The sequence below is a fragment of the Osmerus mordax genome, chromosome 5, assembly GCF_038355195.1.
Source record: "Osmerus mordax isolate fOsmMor3 chromosome 5, fOsmMor3.pri, whole genome shotgun sequence".
NCBI lineage: Eukaryota > Metazoa > Chordata > Actinopteri > Osmeriformes > Osmeridae > Osmerus > Osmerus mordax.
In genome coordinates, this window is record NC_090054.1 from 726,518 (window position 1) to 752,916 (window position 26,399).

Genomic DNA, 26,399 nt, shown 5'->3' on the forward strand with positions numbered 1-26,399 from the left:
GTGGAGCTTCTTCTGGACAGGATGGAGCGCTCAGCACCCTCCACCTCCCCAGAGAATATGTGTATCACCCCCCCAGCTTCCCTCCACCTCCCCAAGAGAATATGTGTATCACCCCCCCAGCTTCCCTCCACCTCCCCAGAGAATATGTGTATCACCCCCCCAGCTTCCCTCCACCTCCCCAGAGAATATGTGTATCACCCCCCCCAGCTTCCCTCCACCTCCCCAGAGCATGTGTGTATCACACACACACCCCCCAGCAACAAAACATTGCCAGTGTCCCTGTTAATGAAACAAGAGCGCCTCAGGTGGACAAGGGTTACAGTCTGCGGCCAGGTTTCCGGACTGAGGCTCTGGTTTGGTGAGAAGTCTTGTGAAATCACACCATCCAAAGAATTTAAATCTAAATGTATTTCCCTTATTTCAGAGTCCCACATAAAAACAACATTGCTGGAGAAAAGATTTAGTGTTATTCTTTTTTTCTGTTCTCTTTCATAGAAAGAACTTAGACACTGTGACATGAGTACAATTACAGCAAGTCTAGGGTGTAATAACCAAAAAAATTATAATACACATTTAATAAAATAAAAGACATTCAAGTACATTAAGATTTTTGCATGAAAATACAAAACTACATGAGCATTAAAATCAATATCAACATTTTTTTTTCCTTAAAAAAAAAACAGAAAACCCGAAGTGCTAGAGGGGAGAGAGAGGGTACATATATACCAGCGCAACGGTTGCCTGGAGACGGATGGAAGCATTGTGTCATGGCCATGTCTCCTGTCTGGCCACACCCCCCCATAACCCCCCTCCCAACAGCCTGGCTGCCCAACATCCCATAATAACCTGAGTCACCATGTCTCTATCCTCAGCCCCCGACAACATGGCCTTCTCTCAGCCAATCATGTTGTAGGTGTGAGTGGGGCAGGGGGGCGTGGTGTCCACAGCAGACTGTATTAAATAGATCCTCTCTTCCTCTGCTCGGCCTCTTGTTTTAAAAGTCATCTGTACACGTTCTGTGAAACTGAACTGTCATGTGAATGTCCGGCTGTTCCTCCTCTCCCAGGCAGGTGTGCAGCCTAGTTGTGCTGCAGCGTGTTTGACTCTATTGGGGGCGCCGAGTCATACAGCGTGTCCGTGTCGTGCGTGGGCTCTCCGGCCAGCGTGCAGGGGTTGGAGAGAGTCCCCGCTCCACAGTCACAGAAGAACCTGCAGAGGACACACAGGCATGACTGCACTTTTACAGTGGAACTAAACTGTCCTGGTGGATCCTCGTCCCACCTGGATGAAAGTCTGTGTGTAAGACAGCCAATTATCATACACAGGGTGGGGGATCCCGGTTGAGGGGGGTCGGGGTGAGGAGTCATGGGTGAGGGGTCATGGATGAGGAGGTGAGGGGTCATGGGTGAGGAGGTGAGGGGTCATGGATGAGGAGGTGAGGGGTCGTGGGTGAGGAGGTGAGGGGTCATGGGTGAGGAAGTGAGGGGTCTTTGGTGAGGGGTCATGGATGAGGGGTCTTGGGGGTGAGGGGTCATGGGTGAGGAGGTGAGGGGTCATGGGGGTGAGGGGTCCTGGGTGAGGACTGACCTGTCGTGCCTGATGAACTCCACATCGTGCCCTTGGTGGCACTTCTTAATGCAGTTCACACAGATGGCGTTGCGGTCTGTTGTGTTGCAGGTGTGACACCTGTGGAGAGGGCATTAGGAGCTGTCAGCAGCAGCTCAGGGGGGGTTGTACAGCAGGGTGAGGGAGGATGGACAGGGAGATTGTTACCTGTAAAAATCGTGCATTGGATAGCTGGTGTAACTGGAAATCTTGTACAGGCACTGACCTCTGCTCACAGCTTTCTCAATGGCATCTTGATTGTTCATTATTTTGTTATCTGGGGGCGACAGGAGTGGGTGGGGTCATGTACAGGATATTAACTTCTGGCTGAGCCCTTCAGGTGCAACAACATTCAACACACCTCAGATATACATGCTGCAATATGGTGTCTAGATTCACCCGTGCCAAATTAATCATCTCAGTTAGGGTTAGTGTCAGGGTTCATGACCTGTCTACCTTTCATTGTAACATTGACACCAGATGCCAGGAACAGTCCTCCGAAGCGGTTGTTGAAGATCTGATTTCCCTCCAGAGTGGCAGTGGCGTGGTTGGTGATCTCTATACCTGCAGGAGGAGCAGGAGAGGATCAGCTACCAGTAACCAGGCATCTGTTTCAGTAACCAGGCATCTGTTTCAGTAACCAGGCAACCGTTTCAGTAACCAGGCAACCGTTTCAGTAACCAGGCAACTGTTTCAGTAACCAGGGATCTGTTTCAGTAACCAGGGATCTGTTCCAGTAACCAGGGATCTGTTCCAGTAACCAGTTCCATAACACTCAGTCGGGGCTAAAGCGGTTCTATAAAGCAGTGGTTCTCAATCCTGGGACCCCCTGTCCTGCATGTTTTAGATGTTTCCCTGCTCCAACACACCTGATTCAAATGAATGGTCGTTATCCAAGCCTGATAACGACCATTCATTTGAATCAGGTGTGTGTTAACAATTATGTAGCTATGATAAATAAACTGGGATCATTTACATTGAGATATAGGCCTATGCCTGATGCCTAAGCATTTGAAATCACAAACTACCATAGCCATACGTTTAACGTATGCTATGTGGGTTTGTATCATTCTGAACTCATTGTTCATCATTGTTTAATGCATTAGGCTAAATGTTGTAGCCTAAAGCGTTTAAGTTGATTTTCTATAAATGTAGCATCTTGAACTGACAGTGAAGTATGTCCATGCTAAATAACTGTTTCCCACAGACCCATTGGGTCAGTGTTACAGGAACGTCTGGTTACGCAACAACACGGGTTAAGCCTAGGGTTGCCACCCGTCTCTTAAAATAAGGAATCGTCCCGTATTTGAGAATAAAATGGCGCGTACCGTTTTGAATCAATAAGGGATGGGGTTTGTCCCGTAGTTTCAGTTGTCTTCAATGCAGCATACCATGCAAATCACCCCACCTGCATTCTGTGAAGACTAGTCCTAGTCTGCCCCTGATTGGGTAATATTCGCTGTCATTGCTGGTTTGATCGTTTTTCTTCAGGTTCATGGCCAATCAGAGTCAGAGGAAGGCGGGTCTCTTGGTGGAGAGTCGATTTAAAAGAATGGCGGAGGCAGCTCCAGATACACCCCCACGTAATAAGAAGTACACTTATAAAAGGAAGTAGGCTTGACACGCCCAAATACTGCACACTACTACTTCTGGTAGTTCTCATGTTTTTATGTTCATGGAAGATCCTTTGCAAGTCTCCTGCACTTTATATATTTTTTCCAATAGACCTTTTTGAGTATCAAAGCAATTGTTTAATTTAAAGTTAATAAGTTATGGATCTGTTAATTTAATAAGTTACTAAAATATGGTACAGTTCCTCCAAAAGCCTATTTTTTGTGGTCTCACTGTCAAACTTTGTTGGCCTATGTTTATTATCGTCATAGATGTGTATTCAGCTATGACCACTTGAGTTGTGGTACAGAGAAAGACTGAGTGCATCTGTTCACACTGATTTCAATAGCAGATATCTTTTTATAATGTACATGTATCAATCTTAATATTTTTATGAAAACATGTTTTAAGTTGTGATTTACCACCACTGGCACGTCATCGGGCCTGTGGTCATCGTGGCCCCGAGGGGTGTGGCCCTGAGGGGTGTGGCCCTGAAGGGTGTGGCCCTGAGGGGTGTGGCCCTGAAGGGTGTGGCCCTGAGGGGTGTGGCCCTGAAGGGTGTGGCCCTGAGGGGTGTGGCCCTGAAGGGTGTGGCCCTGAGGGGTGTGGCCCTGAGGGGTGTGGCCCTGAGGGGTGTGGCCCCCGCTGCGGCAGGCATCCCTTATTTTTCTGTATTGAAGGTGGCAACCCTGGCTAAGCCTGACAGTTAGCCTGCCCCGGACCAGGCTAGTTTCGCAGCATAATTTGCTATAGTAACCGAGTTCGAACTACGTTGAGCTGGCTTTATGGAACCGAATGAACTAGAAATGAGTCTGACTAACTGACCTAAGCCTGACTTATTCGGTAAACTCGCTTTTTGGAACAGGCCTCTGGGATCTGTTCCAGTAACCCGTAAACAGGGATCTGTTCCAGTAACCCGTAAACAGGGATCTGTTCCAGTAACCCGTAAACAGGGATCTGTTCCAGTAACCAGTAAACAGGGATCTGTTCCAGTAACCAGTAAACAGGGATCTGTTCCAGTAACCCGTAAACAGGGACCTGTTCCAGTCAACAGGGATGTGTTCCAGTGAACAGCTCCCTCCACCTTGTTTGAGGTTCTTACCTGCAGCAAAGCCGTCGAAGATTCGGTTCTTCCTCAGAGAGGGGTGGCTGTTGGTGCTGATCAGAACCCCCGCCTGCGCGTTCCTGAAGATGTCGTTCTCCTCCAGAACTCCTGGAGAGACGCACCACTGTCACCACACACACCCTTGCTATCACCATACACCTATTCTCTCCTCTCCACACACCTCCTGTCCTCACCACACCTCCTCTCCCTCACCACACCACACCTCCTTATCTCTCCACACACCTCCTGTCCTCACCACACCTCCTCTCCCTCACATCACCACACCTCTCCTTACTACACCTCATCTCTCCTCACACCTCCCCCTCACACTTCCTCTCTCCTCACCACACCTCTTCTTCTGACCTCTTCTCTCACCAGACCTGGTGTGGTATGGTTGTTCTTCGATAAAACCCACCTTTCACTTCTCACATCCATGCATGCTGCGTCACCTCTCCACCTCCCCCTTTCTCCATCTCCTTCCTGCATGCTGCCTCCCTCTCCACTCCTCTCTTTGCATCCATGCATGCTGCCTCACCTCTCCCCCTTCTCCATCTCCTTCCTGCATGCTGCCTCCCTCTCCGCTCTCTTTGCATCCATGTATGCTGCCTCACCTCTCCCTCCGTTAAAGATGCAGATGCCTCCGTCTCGGCCGTCGTGGATCTTGTTCCTCCTCAGTGTGGGGTTACTGTCCGTCTTGATCCACACGCCCGCCATGGCGTTGTCGAAGATCTCGTTGTCCTCGATGAAGCCCAAACCTGAATGAGACCACAGACCAGGCAAGCCTGGGATTAGCCCAGAGGTGGGACTAGACCTCAGTTAGACTGGGATTAGCCCAGAGGTGGGACTAGACCTCAGTCAGACTGGGATTAGCCCAGAGGTGGGACTAGACCTCAGTCAGACTGGGATTGGCCCAGAGGTGGGACTAGACCTCAGTCAGACTGGGATTAGCCCAGAGGTGGGACTAGACCTCAGTCAGACTGGGATTAGCCCAGAGGTGGGACTAGACCTCAGTTAGACTGGGATTGGCCCAGAGGTGGGACTAGACCTCAGCAGGGTTTTTCCTGCATAGAGAAAATTTAGGTGCACGCCCAAGCCGTTTTCCCGAGCGCCTATGACAAATCCTAAGTGCCTAAGGCAAAAAAGAAAGTCTGCGATAAAAAAAGAAGAAGCTGTGAAGCTGTGTTCATCACGCGTGCAATGCATGTCAGTGAATATGTTCTCAATAGTATGTTTCAAGTAGGTTACAGCCAAAGCCTCGTTCTGTTTTGATCAATAGTAAGAGTTTATAAGCGTGTCTTGTCTGATCAATACGCAACTGTGAGTTGCACGAATGGACAGAGCAGCCACTAAACTGTCGTTCCGTTGCGAGGGCAGCCCGACGTGCACGAATACACCTGTACAAATGCAAATTAAATTTCCACTGAAAATGCTGACAAAAGTTTGATTAACGATTTCCAACGCAGCCTCCATTGGTAGGCTATTCTTAACCTGGAATGATAATATATAGTGTAGGCACGAAGAAAATAAAAGGAAATTGCAAAACACCTGGGAATAAATACATTGATTAGAAAATATATATAAAGTTCTATGTGCTCGCTATGACTTCTATTGGAGCCGTCATCGCAATTAATCACTCGTGCAGTGCATGTCCGTGAATATGTTTAGTAGGTACAGCCGAACCCTCGTTCTGTTTTGATCAATAGTAATCGCATTGATAGAAAGATCGAGTGTGTCTTCTTGTCTGATCAAGACGCAACTGTGATGTGCGCGAACAATAGCTTGCTTCTAAGCAAGCACCCAATTATCAACCTGCGGAATCCTGACTTCATCAGTTGGCGGTTAGATAGTTAAATAAACAGTTATATAAACTTGAATTTCATAATTTGTGTGTTCTATTCTGACCACTGGTTAGTTATAGATTCTATTGATATACATTTCAGTAGTTTGCATAAGTAAAGAGGTCAACCTTGATAATCTTTGAACTATACATGATAGCACCATGGGGCTTGGATTATTGTCAATCTATTAGCCTATCTATTTAAATCTAAAGTGGAAGCAAAATGATTTCCTCCAGCATAGCCTCCATCATTTATGAAATGGTAAAAAGCCCAGAAGTGGGACTCCTCACCTGAGTTGTAGACCAGAATGCCTCCGTTCTGGCCGCCCCAGATCTTGTTCCTTCTTATTTTAGGGTTGCTGCCAGTCCTGCAACACACAGGAACACCCCGGCACATCACAAGCATGGCACACACTCTCTCTCACACACACACACACACACACAGGTGGTCAGGGTTGTGAATGTGTAGTGGAGACTGACCTGATCTGAACTCCAGAGTACATGTGGTTGTAGATGTCGTTGTCCTCCAGAACACCATGGCCGTTGTCATAGAAATACACTCCGACCTGGACACAGACAGGTAGGTCTAGACCAACAGCTTTTCCTGCTTTAGATCAATTACACATGCAGACACAGACACACAGACCTGTTTGCCGCTGTGTATCCGGTTCCTCCTCAGGACTGGAGTACTTCCTGTGGTCACCCAGACCCCTGCCAGCGTGTTGCTGTACACCTCGTTCTCCTCTATCACCCCCTGACCCTTCTCATGCTGGTGGGGTTAACATTAGAGGTGTTACTTAATGTGTTCGCTTGTGTGTGTGTTTGTGGTGTGTGTGTGGTGTGTGCATGTCCTCACCACGTAGATTCCTCCATGCTGGCCGTCGTGGATCTTGTTGTGGCGTACGATGGGGCAGCTGTTGGTTCTGATCTGGATACCAGCCAGAGCGTTCCCGTAGATGTCATTTCCCTCAATCAGCCCGCGCCCGTCCCCAAAGATGTACACCCCACCCTGGTTACCATTGAAGATGGCGTTGCCCCTGGAAACACACACATCAGGACAGCAGTCATGAGGATGTGTGGTCACCACGACCACCAGAGGGGCAACCTGCGTTACCAGGACTATTGTGTCTGGCGGGGGTGAACACCTGGGCAGCTTCAGCTAGTTCTTAGTGAAGATGGTGAACCAGGCCAGTGTGCTCCAGTAACCTCGTCAGGGTCGGGTCTGGACAGAAATACACGGCCCGGAAATGCACTCTGATAATAACCAACTAACCGTAACCAGGGGACACTGTAGGTCTCAGCTGACAGAGACTTAAGGCCGATATATGCTTCTGCGTTTTTCGAAAAACGGACACATGGGAACGCCCTCGTCTCCGTGGAACGCCCTCTACGAGCTCTCCGTCAGCCCTCAGAGAGCCCCGGAGAGCTCGACGTGCACCTCCTGAATTTTCTAACTATCCGTCGTAAGCGACGGAGAGCTACGGAGACCCCCTTGGCTGTGATTGGTCAGTATTAAGAACCGCTTGCGTCAGGGGCGGAGTTGTCATGATAAACAGGACGAACAGAATCCTTTGACCCCCATTGCTGTAAGTTTTTACAATTCATATTTCAGCTAAACAGTACATGTAAATCAGCATCTGAATTAAAATGTGACGAGAAATGGGCAGTGTAGTTGCTGAAAATGTGCGTATTATATTGATGAAATGGCTCATTTGTAAATTTGCTCCGACTTCTCGATAACCTAGGTAAATAAACGTTGTTTTGTAAGTCGTCCACGACGACTTACAAAAAAACGCTGCGCCACCTACTCTTCTGGCGGTGAATTGTTTTCAGCACCCACAGCCTACGGAGAACCATAAACGCAGTCTATCCGTCCGTATCCGTGCGTATCCGTGCGCCCGCCCATCCGTAAACGGAGACGCAGTCTCAGTGACCCCGTTGGAGATGACTAACCTGATGGTGGGGCCACTGTTGGAGATGACTAACCTGATGGTGGGGCCACTGTTGGAGATGACTAACCTGATGGTGGGGTCACTGTTGGAGATGACTAACCTGATGGTGGGGTCACTGTTGGAGATGACTAACCTGATGGTGGGGTCACTGTTGGAGATGACTAACCTGATGGTGGGGTCACTGTTGGAGATTACTAACCTGATGGTGGGGTCACTGTTGGAGATTACTAACCTGATGGTGGGGTCACTGTTGGAGATGACTAACCTGATGGTGGGGTCACTGTTGGAGATGACTAACCTGATGGTGGGGTCACTGTTGGAGATGACTAACCTGATGGTGGGGTCACTGTTGGAGATTACTAACCTGATGGTGGGGTCACTGTTGGAGATGACTAACCTGATGGTGGGGCCACTGTTGGAGATGACTAACCTGATGGTGGGGTCACTGTTGGAGATGACTAACCTGATGGTGGGGTCACTGTTGGAGATGACTAACCTGATGGTGGGGCCACTGTTGGAGATGACTAACCTGATGGTGGGGTCACTGTTGGAGATTACTAACCTGATGGTGGGGTCACTGTTGGAGATGACTAACCTGATGGTGGGGCCACTGTTGGAGATGACTAACCTGATGGTGGGGTCACTGTTGGAGATGACTAACCTGATGGTGGGGTCACTGTTGGAGATGACTAACCTGATGGTGGGGTCACTGTTGGAGGTGATCCACACGCCAGCAAAGTTGTTGGCATAGATTTTGTTCTCTATGAACTGGCCCCGCCCCTTCTCATGCACGTAGATGCCCCCGGTCTGGCCGTGGTGGATCTCACAGCGCACCACCGTGGGGTTGGCATACGCCTTCACCTCGAAGCCCGCAATGCGGTTCCTGTGGATGTTACAGCTCTCAAAGTAGCCCTGGGGGGAGGAGCAGGAGGAGCAGGCTGTAAAACACTGCTCTGTGAAGACATTACCCATGTGTGTGTGTGTGTGTGTGTGTGTGTGTGTGTGTGTGTGTGTGTGTGTGTGTGTGTGTGTGTGTGTGTGTGTGTGTGTGTGTGTACCATGCCATGGTCGAAAGTGAAGACCCCCACATCTCGTCCATGGTGGATGTGGTTGCGTCTGATGATGGGGTTGCCATGGTTTTTCACCCAGATTCCCGCCAGAGCATTGTTGGAGATCTCGTTGTCTTCGTAGATGCCCTGAAGGAGAGAGAAATTAGCAACCGCACACCTGAGCGTGATCTATGCGTAGTCAGGTATGTGTGTGTTACCTGTGCATGATCGGTTATGTACAGCCCCACGTTCTCACAGTCGCTGATGTTGCAGTGCTTGATGGTAGGACACGCCCCCTGGCCACTAACACACACCGCTGACCCAACTGAAACATACAGGAAATAAATCATTACTCAACGACACAACTTCCTGTCCCTTACCAACATGGACCCGTAACTCCTCCTCCACACACACACAGCCAGGCAAAAGAGTGGTGAGGAGGAGGTGGTGGAGGGGTGAGGAGGAGATGGAGGTGTTTACCTGTGCAGGTGGAGCGGATGATGCAGTGGTCGATGTTGGGGCTGCAGTTGACGGTGATCTCCAGGCAGTGGTGGGCATTGTGGTGCTGGGCAGACTTGTCATCAGGGTTGAACTGAGGACACACACACACTGAGACCAGGAGCTTCATGGACACAACCTGGTCCTGAACACAGTCAAGCCCCCCCACATCCCATCCCAGTAAATAACTCATAAGGTGATCTCACCCGTATGGTCATGTATCCCACATAGGCATCTTCGGAGCCTTCCATGAACACAAACGTAGAGTCTCTCGTGTTCTCAATCACCACCTTGTCTGCCACTTTACCTGGCGCTGAACCACAAACACCAGTTAGAACACATGCAGCCTTCATACGATGTATATACTAGTATGGAATCCATATTATACTGGATTAAAGACAATATTAAAACAATTTGTGTGATAACTTGGTTTTACAATCTTGTTTAAGGAGCGACAGTTTGAGGAATCTGATGGCAACAGGGTGCGTACCAGCTCCAATCATGGTGATTGGAGACTCGATGTAGATCCACTCGTCTGTGTAGACGCCAGAGTGGACGAAGATCAGGCCATCGAAGTGAGCCTCCTGCACGCCTCCCAGCGCGTCCTCGATGGTGTCATAGTACTGCACACACACAACGTTAGTACCAGCAAGCCCACTGCAAATAGAGCTAGCCTACCACTAACACAGTCCCAGAGCAAGCCCACCACTAACACAGTACCAGAGCTAGCCCACCACTAACACAGTACCAGAGCTAGCCCACCACTAACAGTACCAGAGCTAGCCCACCACTAACACAGTACCAGAGCTAGCCCACCACTAACACAGTCCCAGAGCTAGCCCACCACTAACACAGTCCCAGAGCTAGCCCTCCACTAACACAGTCCCAGAGCTAGCCCACCACTAACACAGTACCAGAGCTAGCCCACCACTAACACAGTCCCAGAGCTAGCCCTCCACTAACACAGTCCCAGAGCTAGCGCTCCACTAACACAGTCCCAGAGCTAGCCCACCACTAACACAGTCCCAGAGCTAGCCCTCCACTAACACAGTCCCAGACCAGAGCTAACCCTCCACTAACAGTCCCAGACCAGAGCTAGCCCTCCACTAACACAGTCCCAGAGCTAGCCCTCCACTAACAGTCCCAGACCAGAGCTAGCCCTCCTTACCAGCATGTTCTCCCTCCCCTTGTATCTGGCAGGGTTGCTGTAGAAGTGCTCTGCAAAGCCTGGCTTCACGTGGGCTCCTTTGTACTGAAACACCAAACACATTCACTTTTACTGTGTGTTGGGGTGTGTGTGTAGGTGTGTCTATAGGTGTGCGTGTGTGTGTGTAGGGGTGTGTGTGTGTGTACCTACCAACTGTTGAAAGCTCTCCTTCCAGGGGTTCACCTGCTCATGCTCCTCTGGATTGATCTGGTAGAACTTTCCCGCCTCAGGGTGCATCATGGGACGCGTATACTCAAACACCTCCATGTACAGCCTCTTCCTGCACTCACGCACACATACACATATGTACACGTGGTCAGTACGACACAGCAGGGCAACACACCAGTTTCTGGAAAAACTTACAGATCTAATAGGACAGGGCATTCACACATGGATAAGTTGCAGTACATTGTCCCTAAATCCATGATGGGGGGAGGAGCCAAGGAGGGGTGGAGAGGCGTTGGATTAGAGAGTGGACGGGTGAACAGGCTTTGGATTAAAGTTGACATGGAGTGACGTCAACCAATCAATGGACCCGATATGGAACTGGTGATGTCCATATTCAAAAACATAGTAGCTGGCTAGAGCCATCACCACCGACAATGCAAACAAGGATGCTACTAGGTAACGAACGGAACTAGCTAGCTGCACTTTATACCCCCTTTCCACCGAAGTGAACCGGGAGCTAGTTCGGAGCTGGTTCAATTTGCGAGTTTCCTAAGAACCGGTTTGCTTTTCCACAGGCTAGAGAGCCACCACAGAGCCACGTCATTACGTCACTGTATACGTCTCATCTTTCCCAGCAACGCTAGCGCGGCACCGCCAAACACAAAGGCTGTTTATCAATCCGAAGAACGTGAGGTTGAAATGCGGGATTTCTTGGCTATTGCGCAATACCCTGGACTCGCAGCAGTATGACAACACTGGCATTATCAGCGCAACATTTTATAAACTTTTGCTGTACAGTGCTTGTGTATTACATTTGTGTTAAATATAGGCTCGATAGCTCATAACATTTGTGTTTGTCATTTCACTCATTTGATAGGATTATGATCAAATGCAGCCAATAGTGTCTGCACTGCGATGCTAGCTAGATTATCGAAAAGTCGGAGCAAATTTTCAAATTAGCAGTTTCAGCAATAAAATAAGCACATTTTCAGAAACTACACTGCCCACTTCCCGTTACATTTTAATTCAGATGCTGATTTACAAGTAACGTTTAGCTGAAATATGAATTGTAAAAACTTAGAGCAAATGCGGTCAAAGAATTCTGTTTGTCTTATTGGTCACTGTAACCCAAACGGATTCTTACTTGGATCCCACACTAGCCCAGCTCCGAAGTGGTGCTAATTGCGAACCGCTTTCCCTGGTTCGGAGCCGGTTCTCAGGCTGTCGAAAGAGAAAGAACTGGTTCGAGATTAAGCACCGGCTCCGAACCAGCACCCAAAACGCATCGGTGGAAAAGGGGTAATAGATTTCAACTTAGTCAACACCCACACACACCCCTTTTCGTTTAACCCTTGTGCTGCCTTCGGGTCACAATGACCCAAAGGTTCACAACGACGTTGTGTTGCGACAACTTTACCCAATACAAAAACAAATAAAAAGCATTTTCTTTTAACCGTCACGCTGTGGGGGGTCTGAGACAGCCCGACGGTTAAAAGAAAATGCTTCACTTTATTTTTGTATTAGGTAAAGTTGTCGCAACACTTGGGGGGGGGGGGGGGGGGGGGGTCACCATGACTGAAGGGTCACAATGACCCAAAGATAAGACAAGGATTAAGGCAATTTGACTGCTGGTTTGAAGCTGGTGCCTAATCTCAAACCAGTTCTTTGCATCTGGACAGCCAAAGAATCGGCTCTGAACCAGGAAAACTGGTTCCAACGTAGTCCCAAAACATTGCTGGTCTAGAAGTAAGAACCACTTCCGTTGGAGGCAGGGTTACCGTGACCAACAAAACCAATGCTGAGGACCAGCTGTAGCCTACAGTACTGCTGTCACGGTATCAACATTTCAGTAGTCGGTACCAATACCAGTGAAATTTCACTCAATACCATTCTCGATACCAAAGCAAAAAATTAATTATATATAGGATCTGTAGTGAGGTCAGCAAGACCCACGGAGCCAACATCTTGCCACACCTGTGGTAAGATGTGCTTCAATCACATCAGACAAACCTAATCAGCCCTCGTGACACCCTCAGTATGCTGATTACCCACCAAACGCCAATGCAAAGGAACTATAGAATTGGGGGAGGACCTCCCCAATCTACCTAATCAGCCCTCCTGCTAGCTTGCAAGCTTCAAAGGGGCCTGCTTGAGACAACACGTCTCCAGCAACCATTGCTATCCGTTTCGGCGGCGATTTGAACAAAGAACATAACTTGATCAGAACTTTTGAGGAAAGTTCTTGAGACTTCACCTTTACCACAAGAGTACATGGTGGAGGATTATGAGAGGGATATTTGTCATTTTTGTTACTTTGTTTTAATGTGTTCACTGAAATCTTGATTCTAGTAACAACTCCTTCTTCCTGAAAGATAACCACGTCATTCTTGGTATCTACACAAAGCTATCATAATAAAACAATCATTCAACTATATTGTGTAACTGTACAGCAATGTCCAGAACAATATTTGAACAATCTTATGAACCAGCCAGAGATCAGATCACACCTTTGGTAGGTGTGAAGGAAGGAGGGGGGAGTTGAGAACCCAGCTTCCCCCAATCAACAAGACCCCAGACAGGTCCTCCCTCGAACTCTGGACTGTATAAAGCCCTAAGATGACCATCAATCTCGGACTCCAGCGAAAACCAACCATGGCATGAACGCCATCAGGATTGGCGTTCCAAAGGACGTCGCCAAGCTTCTCCTGAGATTCAACTTCATAGTGAACGCGTCTATCTGGACGTTTCAACAGAAGAACCAAAAACGCAATTCTAATTGCGACTTCACTGAGATCCCGCAGACTCAGTCACATGACCCAGCGCAGCCGCGCTTTGACTTCAGATTCTTCAAATGGACCTTTGGCGCAAACCGCCTTCAACCTCATTGATCAACCCCTGATCAAACGTAACTATGGCTAATGTTCTTTCCTCCTCGACATGGGATTGGCGTGAGCTCTGTTTATGATTTGTAAGGATGTAATCATTGACTGTACAATTTCTGTCTTTCTTTAAGTTAGACCATTTCATTCTGTTCATTGAAACCAATCTCTCATATCAAACCCATAATCTAACTTGTTCATAAGATCTGTTTACCTTACTTGAATAAATTCATTGTAAAGATATTTTTACGTGCTTGTTCACTGATGTTACGATTGGCTCTACACTTACAACAAATTCATTCTTAAAGATGAGACTGATTATTACATATTAAACATAGGATTCCCTAATGTCCTAAACCAATATTAGGTTGGTGCCCAGAGACTTTATGATAAATTAAGTATTTCTATCTTTAAACGAGCAAACCCCGCTACATATATATATATAATATATGTTACTGAACAACTCATTTGTTGACAGCAACATACAATATGTAAGGCTGTAGCCTACTTATGACAACAACAGAACATTAATAACATCACAATGCATGTAGGCCTGTGGACTGAGTGTAGACTTTAAGCTAACTCAGCAGATGACAGATCATATGTAGAGGTCAAAAATATAAATCTGGACTTGAACATAATTTACTAGTAGAAAGAGTGGATGAAAAACACTTCATGGGGCTCTTAAAATGTTGGTCAAGTACAAAACGTTAATATACCATCCCAAACTCCAAAACACAAACTTCGGCGAACTATGTTCTCATCGTCACCTGCCTCATTACTTAAGTATTTCCATAAGTGGCTCTTCCACTTTTCTTGTCAACAACTTTTAGTGGAGCCCCTGCAGCATTAGCTGCTTGTCCAGTGATGCCAATTTAACAACGCCTTCCCTAGTGACAAATTTTTTTATCCAGTGATCAATCTAGCGACTTGTCAGAGGGCCACTAGCTACTTCTGGTGAGATTGTTTTGGCAACACTGTGCTTGTCAGCGTCCACCTCTGCAATCCGGTACTTAAGAAATGTTGGTATTGTACAACTTTTTTGGTTTGAGTACCGACTTGGTACCGGGTTTTGTGACAACAATAGCCTAAAGCAGTTAGACATTTTTAAATACTTTTGTTGCTGTGTCATGGAATGTAGTTAAGATTTTAAGGCAACAAATTGGTTGTTTAAATGATAAGTCACTTGACCGAGATTCCTTCCTTTATTAGCTATAGTGTTTATGTTAAGTAACGGATCTGTATACTTCTTCCACAACGGTTTAATAGATTTGTTTAACTGCAGTGTGATCGATGCCAGGGGGTAGCTATACGCTTGGGCTAACATTTATATTTTATGTTTGATGTTAATAAGAATCCAAAATAGGAGGAGTCAAGTGGCTGAGCAGTTAGGGAATCGGGCTGGTAATCCGAAAGGTTGCCAGTTCGATTCCCAGCCGTGCAAAATGACGTTGTGTCAATGGGTAAGGCACTTCACCCTACTTGCCTCGGGGGAATGTCCCTGTACTTACTGTAAGTCGCTCTGGATAAGAGCGTCTGCTAAATGACTAAAATGTAAAATAGGCTGTTGCGTTATTACTATTATTCTCAATTGTAATTTGGAATGTAAGGCGCCATTGTTAATGGTGTGCTCGACGCTAGGGTAACAGACGTGGCCACACCCGTTACACTAGTATTGCTGGGAAAGATGAGATTTATACAGTCACATATGACCTGGTTCTGTGGTGGCTCTCAATCCCATGGAAAAGCAAACTGGTTCTTAGAAGGCTCGCCAATTGAACCAACTCCCAACCGGCATGGCCAGTGGAGGTAGAGAGGAAGAGGGGAGAGTCTCACCAAAGGATGGGGTCGTTGGCCAGTTCGCTGAAGCGTTTGCAGACGCAGGCGGCCCTGCACAGGTCCTGCTCCAGCAGGTACGAGAATATCTTCAGCACCACCTCATCTGGAAGCTTCTCCTGAAGGTACTGCTCTGCTGGCGCTGCTGGGGGCAACCAGAAGGAGTGGGGTTATTCAGCATCATCCATTATCATCAAAACCAAATTTAGCTGCTCGTTATAGGGTTATCATAGAGAGTAGGGGTGTAACAATACAAGTATTCATTGTGAACCAGTTCAGGACAAGGTTTTCTGTATGCATGCAAACCAGATAATTAGTTGGACTAATCCTATTACCTTTGGAAAATAAAAGCTATTTTAAATTGTGTGACAATGTTGCCAGTGCTACTGCGCCCACCAAGACAGCCCAAACAACTATGTTTTCTGCCCCTCCCACACCCCAAGAAAAACGCTACCACTTGATATGCTGAGGCCCGCTACACTAAGCAAGCTCTTTGCAATTTTGCTAGCTGTTTATGTTTTATGTACTTTTTAGCTGTATGGAAAAAGTACCGAACCGTATCGGACCGTGACACCACTGTATCGTATCAATGTATTGTATCTAAGGATTGGGCATTTTTGTTAAACTGTTATTTCGATCATTGATAGGTCTTCAAAAACGAGTTATCGGGGGGCGGGGCGTGTGCAGGGCATGTGTGGGGGGAGGGGCGTGTGCAGGGCATGTGTGGGGGGATGGGCGTGTGCAGGGCATGTGTGGGGGGAGGGGCGTGTGCAGGGCATGTGTGGGGGGAGGGGCGTGTGCAGGGCATGTGTGGGGGGCGGGGCGTGTGCAGGGCATGTGTGGGGGGAGGGGCGTGTGCAGGGAATGTGTGGGGGGAGGGGCGTGTGCAGGGCATGTGTGGGGGGCGGGGCATGTGCAGGGCATGTGTGGGGGCGGGGCATGTGCAGGGGGCGGTGTGCCCATCAAGGAGATAATGAAAATATTTTAAGATTGTTATGAAAATGTATTTTTGACAAATAAAAATGACATGAAAACATGTCTATGAAACATGAACATATGACTAAAAAAGGACACTGCTTTTGCTGCATCAATGTTTTAGAAAAAGAAACTTCAGAAATAGAAAAGCTGCATGAGGTGAAGCTGAAAAGGAAATGAACTCCAGTAAACTGAATCCCTCCTAGGGTAACGCAAACCCTCCTAGGACACGTCTTATGATGTCTATCATCAGATATCCTAGATACACAACATAAACGTAACATTACAATTTATATCTGCACTAAAGGATGTAGATGCAGTTAGAAACTATAGAAAGAGTGTAACTCAGAATGGGATTTATTCGCCATGAAAGTTTGCACAGGCGAATAAATCCCATTCTGAGTTACACTCATCCACAGGACATCCACAACTCCCATTGTGGATGCCCTCATTTAACAGTGCGCTGAAACACGGGCAAGGGATATCCTGCTTACTGGTCAGTATATGATATCCTGCTTACTAGTCAGTTTATGAAATTCTGCTTACTGGTCGGTATGTGATTTCTTGCTTACTGGTCAGTATATGATATACTGCTTACTGGTGATATCCTGCTTACTGGTCAGTATATGATATCCTGCTTACTGGTGATATCCTGCTTACTGGTCAGTATATGATATCCTGCTTACTGGTGATATCCTGCTTACTGGTCAGTATATGATATCCTGCTTACTGGTCAGTATATGATATCCTATTACTGGTCAGTATATGATATCCTGCTTACTGGTCAGTATATGATATCCTGCTTACTGGTCAGTATATGATAGCCTGTTTACTGGTCAGTATATTGTATCCTGCTTACTAGTCAGTATATGATATCCTGCTTACTTGTCAGTATATGATAGCCTGCTTACTGTTCAGTATATTTTATCCTGCTTACTGGTCAGTATATTATAGTACAGGATAGGTATAGCTCAATGTTACAGAATTTGACTGCATATCAGGTTGGAGGTTAAAATCTCCCCCTGTACATTGCTTTGGATACTATATAGAGCTGCTCTTACCTGGTAGCCACCACTGCTATGGAGATCTTACATGGTAGGGTTTAGACTAGAATTAGGACTAATCCTGATAACCAGGTTGGAACACCCCTGCTATAGAGTTTACCTTGTAGGGTTAGGACTGAGGACCAGGGTTAGACAGCTTACCTGGTAAGTCTTGTGACTTCCCGGAGACTCTGGCACGTTTGGCCCGGTGGCTGAAGTTCTCTGTCGTGGAAGTAGAAGCTCCCTGCAGACAGAAGAGAAGCTAAGCATCATCACAAACACACACCACACACACACCACACACCTCACAAACCCCCCCCACACACACACACACACACACACACACCTCACAAACACTACACACACCACACACCTCACAAACACTACACACACCACACAAACACACACCACACACCACACACACATCCAGACACTACACCTCACACACATCCAGACACTACACCTGACAAACACACACCACACACACATCCAGACACGACACCTCACAAACACATCCAGACACTACACCTCACACACACACACACCTCACCCACATCCAGACACTACACCTCACAAACACACACATCCAGACACTACACCTCACAAACACACACCTCACACACATCCAGACACTACACCCTTACAAACACACACCTCACACACATCCAGACACTACACCTCACAAACCTCACACACATCCAGACACTACACCTCACAAACACACACACATCCAGACACTACACCTCACAAACACACCAACCACACACACCTCACACACACACCAACACCACAACACACTTGATAGTTACCAACACTTCTTCTAGAAGTGCACACACATACGCACACCTTCTATTTAGCACACACACAGATGTTTTAGTTACCACCACATGCGTGCATGCACACACTTTCCACCACCACATACACACCTAATTAACACCACACACACACACAGCCCTCCCCCTCCAGTAGTGGGGTCCTACCTCCATGTTAACATTACCCCCCCTCCCCCTCCAGTAGTGGGGTCCTACCTCCATGTTAACATTACCCCCCCTCCCCCTCCAGTAGTGGGGTCCTACCTCCATGTTAACATTACCCCCCCCCCTTCTCCCTCAGTAATGGGGTCCTACCTCCATGTTAACTTTACACCCCCTCCCCCTCCAGTAGTGGGGTCCTACCTCCATGTTAACATTACCCCCCCTCCCCCTCCAGTAGTGGGGTCCTACCTCCATGTTAACATTACCCACTCCCCCTCCAGTAGTGGGGTCCTACCTCCATGTTAACATTACCCACTCCCCCTCCAGTAGTGGGGTCCTACCTCCATGTTAACATTACCCACTCCCCCTCCAGTAGTGGGGTCCTACCTCCATGTTAACATTACCCACTCCCCCTCCAGTAATGGGGTCCTACCTCCATGTTAACATTACCCACTCCCCCTCCAGTAGTGGGGTCATACCTCCATGTTAACATTACCCACTCCCCCTCCAGTAGTGGGGTCCTACCTCCATGTTAACATTACCCACTCCCCCTCCAGTAGTGGGGTCCTACCTCCATGTTAACATTACCCACTCCCCCTCCAGTAGTGGGGTCCTACCTCCATGTTAACATTACCCACTCCCCCTCTAGTAGTGGGGTCATACCTCCATGTTAACATTACCCACTCCCCCTCCAGTAGTGGGTTCCTACCTCCATGTTAACATTACCCACTCCCCCTCCAGTAGTGGGTTCCTACCTCCATGTTAACATTACCCACTCCCCCTCCAGTAGTGGGGTCCTACCTCCATTTTAACATTACCCACTCCCCCTCTAGTAGTGGGGTCCTACCTCCATGTTAACATTACCCCCCCTCCCCCTCCAGTAGTGGGGTCCTACCTCCATGTTAACATTACCCACTCCCCCTCCAGTAGTGGGTTCCTACCTCCATGTTAACATTACCCACTCCCCCTCCAGTAGTGGGGTCCTACCTCCATGTTAACATTACCCACTCCCCCTCCAGTAGTGGGGTCCTACCTCCATGTTAACATTACCCACTCCCCCTCCAGTAGTGGGGTCCTACCTCCATGTTAACATTACCCACTCCCCCTCCAGTAGTGGGTTCCTACCTCCATGTTAACATTACCCACTCCCCCTCCAGTAGTGGGGTCCTACCTCCATGTTAACATTACCCCCACTCCCCCTCCAGTAGTGGGGTCCTACCTCCATGTTAACATTACCCACTCCCCCTCCAGTAGTGGGTTCCTACCTCCATGTTAACATTACCCACTCCCCCTCCAGTAGTGGGTTCCTACCTCCATGTTAACATTACCCACTCCCCCTCCAGTAGTGGGGTCCTACCTCCATGTTAACATTACCCCCACTCCCCCTCCAGTAGTGGGGTCCTACCTCCATGTTAACATTACCCACTCCCCCTCCAGTAGTGGGTTCCTACCTCCATGTTAACATTACCCACTCCCCCTCCAGTAGTGGGTTCCTACCTCCATGTTAACATTACCCACTCCCCCTCCAGTAGTGGGGTCCTACCTCCATGTTAACATTACCCCCACTCCCCCTCCAGTAGTGGGGTCCTACCTCCATGTTAACATTACCCCCCCTCCTCCTCCTCCTCCTCCTTCAGTAATGGGGTCCTACCTCCATGTTGCTCTTGGCTGGACACGCGGTTCTCTTGGGCAACAGAGACTTCCTTCGTAGCTGATAGGGACTGTTCTGAGCTCCAGGAACGGATTCTTCTGCAACCATATCTGCGGGGACGTCCTCATCTGGAAAGTAGAGAGACATGAAGACTATTACCATGACAACACAGCACAGGAGACACACTAAGACCCATGTGTGTGGAGGTCAGGTACTAGCCTAGTGTGGAATGTTATGGCTACAAAGTGAGGGTGTTGTTTTTAACTGCTGAGATGTCAGACGGCAGAGCGTCCACATTCCTGTCCTGTGCAGTGAAGACAGGGGCCCTGCTGTGAACTAACACTGCCTTTCATCAACATGTGCTTCCTTCTACTACACCCAACACCCTCTCCACCACCACCATCACCATCCAGGGAACTCTCAAGCACTTTGTCAACAACAAGCACAAACAACAAAAAAGTTTCCCTTGCGGTGTGTAGAATAAGCACCGGCCATAGTTAAATATAAACCCACTGGCCTAGACTTGTTAGAAGTCAGCTCGGACACTGGACTAAAAGCCAAACTGACACCCAGCAACTATGACCAGGTTTCTAATCTGTTTGAAGTTCATGCTATGCAGATTAATGCCTAATCAAAATCACCTCACCTACAATCCTTACCTTCAGGTGCATGTAGCTCCATTTTAGCCTGACATTGCGTCCAGTGTGTCTGTGCCGACCCCACAAGGGAGTTGCCTTGTTGCTCTGGGGATTCTCCCGGACTACTAGCCAGTAACCACTACAAACACTGAGCACCGAGCAGGCTACCGCCGCATCTTCTAGCAACACCAGCAGTCTTCACAGAGAGGAGACTGATTTGACTAATGACGAAAGTAGCAGCCATTCAAACACCCATGCTCATCCTTATTATTTATGGCCACGCTAGCGACCTAGCACATAAATGTAATACTTCTGAAACAGTCTAGGTAACTAATTAAAAATATTTTCTAAATCACAGCAATGCAAGTTTTTGTTACTTCTGTAACGTTGCTTTCTTATGCGTTACTGTACAGTAGATTAGAAAGGTACAGCTAGACCACTGTAGTCAATGCTAGCTAGCTAGCTAAGCTAGAAGTAGCTTACTCTTCTGTACGAGAAAATAAAAGTAGTTTCCCAAATGTACTAAGTTTGGAAAAATCTCCTCTTTAAACAATGTTTAACAAAGAAAATTGTAAAACAAGTTACGTTTTTTCTTGCATCTATAGGTTGTTAATTATTGAATAGACGCGTTGTTTGCTTTCAAGCTTGTACAAAAAAGTGTTTGTTTACATATGAAATTCACTTGGCATAAGGCACAACGCTTCCTAGTTGATGTATTTGATTGTAGTCACGCAACGACGTGATGATGACCTGATAACTAGGGTAAGTCGTTTTCTATAACATGGGGCCCAATAATTGAGATATATATTGGCATTGGCGGAACACGATCGAAGCTAATCTTAATTAGTGACACTGGGTTTATTTAGAAAACAAACACGTGCATTGTTGTTCTTCGGAAACACACAGCTCCCCGTTTTAAAACATTCACATGCTAATGACTTGGAACGGGAGCTTTAAGCACAACAAATCTGCAATTCGCCATCATTGGCAAAGGCTACATTTGAAGTATAAAAATCACCGTGACATTATAACATACTGGACACAAGTCACTTGAAGACAAGGACCCAGTTTAACATAGGTGGCTGTCTGGTTATAAAAAAACGACATAAGCATCAGTTGCCCGGTGCACCGCCGGCCGCCAGGAAAGCCCAAACGAATTGTCTCACTATGTCGCAGCTAGCTACAATACAAATGGATAGGTGACAAAGGTGCCGCACAAACAAATGCTTCCTTGCCAACAACGCGCCTTGATTATACATAATACCGGAAAACAATTTATACACGAGTGGACAGGAAATGTATGTTGAAATGTCCTAGTTTGCAAGCCAGTTGGTCAATTTACTCGAAGTATCGTTTTGACAAAGGCGCAGCTGCTGAGCGAGCTAGCTAGTGCTAGTAGCTGGCTACAAAAACGTCATCATGGGATGCCAATTTGCTCATTAACTCGCTAGCTGTTGACCAGCTAACTGCCCAACTACAGCCTTTTCCCAATTATAATTGTTCCTAAAGGAGCAAAGGGAGAACAGGATTTCTATTTGCCTGTATTTTGTATGACCGAATCTGGTGTCACTCTGCAACTATGCATCAACATAAATGGATAGTTGTCCAGCCAAGGCAACCACTGAAATCAACCGAACAAAGCGCGGCCCTGTGAACGCTATGGAAACACAAGCCTCGGCATTTCCTCAGTTCAACTAAGGGAAAGACGTTTTCCGAGACGAATTTACTGACACTATTTGTTACCAATCTGTACCTGTCACCATCACCAATGTGTTAAAGGCTATTTGTTTTTTTGACACCGCTTTAAATGCACACCTTTTAGACATTTTACTTAATCAAACAACGTACCTCTGTCCTGGTTATTCCTTTCCGGTTGTACCGGGCGCGGCCTCGACACTCGCCTGGGTCGTCTGCTGCTGGCTCTGACGGAGTTCATTTGGGGTGTTGAGAATCCGAAGGAAAATTCAAACCCTTCACAGCAGTCGGAACGACGTTTAGGACGCAATTCAATATGTTTTTTTCTTAAACATTGCGCAATTCTACACCCTTCCTATAAGTCGAGAAAAAAAACAGTTTTTTTGCGTTGCCCCTGCAGCCTCTCAGCCCCGTGTCGATGTTGCAGGAGGAGCCATGAACACAACTAGCGTCGGTGACAAGAGTATCACGTGGGAGAACCCTCCACCAATAGCATTGCGTTTAGTTAACAATAATGTTATGGAAAGCCTAGTCCTACAGACATTCATTCAGGGTATCTTTAGAAACGTATCGCTTTGACGAGTCCCCCTCGGCCCTGCCCCCTCATCTTGTTACTCAATAATACTGTTTAAACATTCCTCCTGCTTTTTACACACATGCTTTTATGTTGACCACACTATATCTTGATTAGGTGTCACCCCCCATCACACACTCACCCTCCATCACACACTCACCCCCCATCACACACTCACCCTCCACCACACACTCACCCCCCATCACACACTCACCCTCCACCACACACTCACCCCCCATCACACACTCACCCTCCATCACACACTCACACACTCACCCTCCATCACACACTCACCCTCCATCACACACTCACACACTCACCCTCCATCACACACTCACCCCCCATCACACACTCACCCTCCATCACACACTCACACACTCACCCTCCATCACACACTCGCCCCCCATCACACACTCACCCCCCATCACACACTCACCCTCCATCACACACTCACACACTCACCCTCCATCACACACTCACCCTCCATCACACACTCACACACTCACCCTCCATCACACACTCACCCCCCATCACACACTCACCCCCCGTCACACACTCACCCCCCATCACACATCACCCTCCATCACACACTCACCCCCCATCACCCTCCATCACACACTCACCCCCATCACCCTCCATCTCACACTCACCCTCCATCACCCTCCATCTCACACTCACCCTCCATCACACACTCACCCCCATCACACACTCACCCTCCATCACACACTCACCCCCCATCACACATCACCCCCATCACACACTCACCCTCCATCACACACTCACCCTCCATCACACACTCACCCCCCATCACACACTCACCCTCCATCACCCTCCATCACACACATCACCCTCCATCACACACTCACCCCCCATCACCCTCCATCTCACACTCACCCCCCATCATCCTCCATCACACACTCACCCTCCATCACACAATCACCCTCCATCACCCTCCATCACACACTCACCCCCATCACCCTCCATCTCACACTCATCCCCCATCACCCTCCATCAAACACTCACCCTCCATCACAAACATCACCCTCCATCTCAAACTCACCCCCCATCACCCTCCATCACACACTCACCCCCCATCACCCCCCATCACACACTCACCCTCCATCACCCTCCATCACACACTCACCGTCCATCAAACACTCACCCTCCATCACCCTCCATCACACACTCACCCTCCATCAAACACTCACCCTCCATCACCCTCCATCACACACTCACCCCCATCACCCTCCATCACACACTCACCCTCCATCACCCTCCATCACACACTCACCCCCATCACCCTCCATCACACACTCACCCTCCATCACACACTCACCCCCCATCACCCTCCATCACACACTCACCCTCCATCACCCTCCCTCACACACTCACTCAGGGCTGTATATAATGTTCAGGGTCGTATGGTGTTCAGGGTCGTATATAGTACTCAGGGCTGTACATAGTGTCCAGGGCTGTATATAATGTTCAGGGCTGTATCGTGTTCAGGGTCGTATATACTGTTCAGGTCTGTATATAGTGTCCAGGGTCATATATAGTGTTCAGGTGTATATGTATATACATATACATAGGTGGAATATGGGAAACACAGAAGAGGAGGCTCTTGGGAGTAGGGTCACTTGATGCAAAGGCAGTGTTGCTGGGGCTGGTCATGGCAAGGTTCATATTGCAAGGTTCATATTGTAAGCTGGATGGAAAGATGGAAGAGTTCATTACTGTGTGGAGGGGTGCTTGTGCACAGTTAATGGGGAGGGGATGGGTGCTTGTGCACGGTTAATGGGGAGGGGTGCTTGTGCATAGTGAATGGGGAAGGGAGGGGTGCTTGTGCACAGTGAATGGGGAGGGGTAATTGTGCACAGTTAATGGGGAGGGGATGGGTGCTTGTGCAAAGTGAATGGGGAAGGGAGGGGTGCTTGTGCAAAGTGAATGGGGAAGGGAGGGGTGCTTGTGCAGAGTTAATGGGGAAGGGAGGGGTACTTGTGCACAGTGAATGGGGAGGGGTGCTTGTGCACAGTTAATGGGGAGGGGAGGGGTGCTTGTGCAAAGTGAATGGGGAGGGGACTTTAGTGTTTTTGATTCAATTTTAGTTTGTTGTCTTAATATTTTGATCTGAGTTTTGTTTCTAAGTAGGATCCAAAATATCTGTAACTGGTGGCCACCTGGCGGTTTTGACTGCCCAATAAATACATTTTTAAAGTAAAGTCAATCTCTATCTCTCTCTCTCTGAGTGTGGTAGTAAGTGAATGTGTGTGTGAGTTTGTGTGCGTGTGAGTCTGCCTGTGTGCTCGTCAGTGTTTGTGCATCGTGTGCATGTGTGTGTCTGTAAACATTCATACATATTCATAAGGTATATGCCTTATGAAAGGGAGTCAGGTGGCTGAGCGGTGAGGGAATCGGGCTAGTAATCCGAAGGTTGCCAGTTCAATTCCCGGTCATGCCAACTGACGTTGTGTCCTTGGGCAAGGCACTTCACCCTACTTGCCTCGGGGGGAATGTCCCTGTACTTACTGTAAGTCGCTCTGGATAAGAGCGTCTGCTAAATGACTAAATGTAAATCTGCCAGAATTGGAAATGTCAGTAATGCTGTAGGCTGCAATCAATACAGATATTCCACCACCAGAGGGAGCTGCAAGACTCAGGGCTGAGGCCTGTTCCATACAGTAGGTTAACCCTCGCGCTGCCTTCGGGTAACATGACCCAAAGGTTCATAACGAACCATCGTTGTGTTTACCCAATTTTACCCAATACAAAAACAAATAAAAATATTTTATTTTAACCTTTGCAATGTGGGGGGTCTGAGACAGCACAACGGTTAAAAGAAAATGCTTCACTTTGTTTTTGAATGCGGTAAAGTTGTCGCAATACAACGGTGGGTCACAATGATTGATGGGTCAGAATGACCCGAAGATAACACAAAGAAGTAGGCTAGGTAGTTAATTTCATGGTGCAGATTATGAACACATATTGAAACGTAAGCAACAAAAAATTGTGAATGTTTTGACAGAGAAAGTTGTGTCAAATTGTCTGACTGTGTTTTTGAGTGTCTAGTTCTAGTAGTGTTAGCTAATACTGTTAACGTTAGCT

At 47.7% G+C, this 26,399-nt stretch overlaps 1 protein-coding gene across 5 annotated transcripts; it reads right to left on the reverse strand.

The window, feature by feature from the left end:
* Positions 1 to 103: 103 nt before the first annotated feature.
* Positions 104 to 23,138, reverse strand: fbxo11a (F-box protein 11a). 5 transcript variants are annotated; one of them, XM_067235764.1, is made up of 23 exons: positions 22,877 to 23,138; positions 20,391 to 20,518; positions 17,928 to 18,009; positions 15,748 to 15,892; positions 11,015 to 11,144; positions 10,826 to 10,909; positions 10,148 to 10,280; positions 9,864 to 9,970; positions 9,640 to 9,751; positions 9,378 to 9,484; positions 9,169 to 9,306; positions 8,805 to 9,022; positions 7,015 to 7,195; positions 6,805 to 6,927; positions 6,639 to 6,724; positions 6,450 to 6,526; positions 4,933 to 5,076; positions 4,319 to 4,429; positions 2,062 to 2,169; positions 1,774 to 1,882; positions 1,588 to 1,686; positions 267 to 1,209; positions 104 to 174 (listed from the first exon to the last, which is right to left on the reverse strand). In XM_067235764.1, the coding sequence occupies exons 1-22, from the start codon at positions 22,962 to 22,964 to the stop codon at positions 1,080 to 1,082; spliced, it is 2,640 nt and encodes an 879-aa protein (XP_067091865.1). In that variant the 5' UTR covers positions 22,965 to 23,138; the 3' UTR covers positions 104 to 174; positions 267 to 1,079. The 5 variants fall into 5 exon arrangements, with proteins under 5 accessions (XP_067091865.1, XP_067091866.1, XP_067091864.1 ...); XM_067235765.1 differs by having other exon boundaries at positions 117 to 131; positions 219 to 1,209; positions 15,748 to 15,889; XM_067235763.1 differs by having other exon boundaries at positions 117 to 131; positions 219 to 1,209.
* Between the last annotated feature and the right edge of the window lie 3,261 nt (positions 23,139 to 26,399).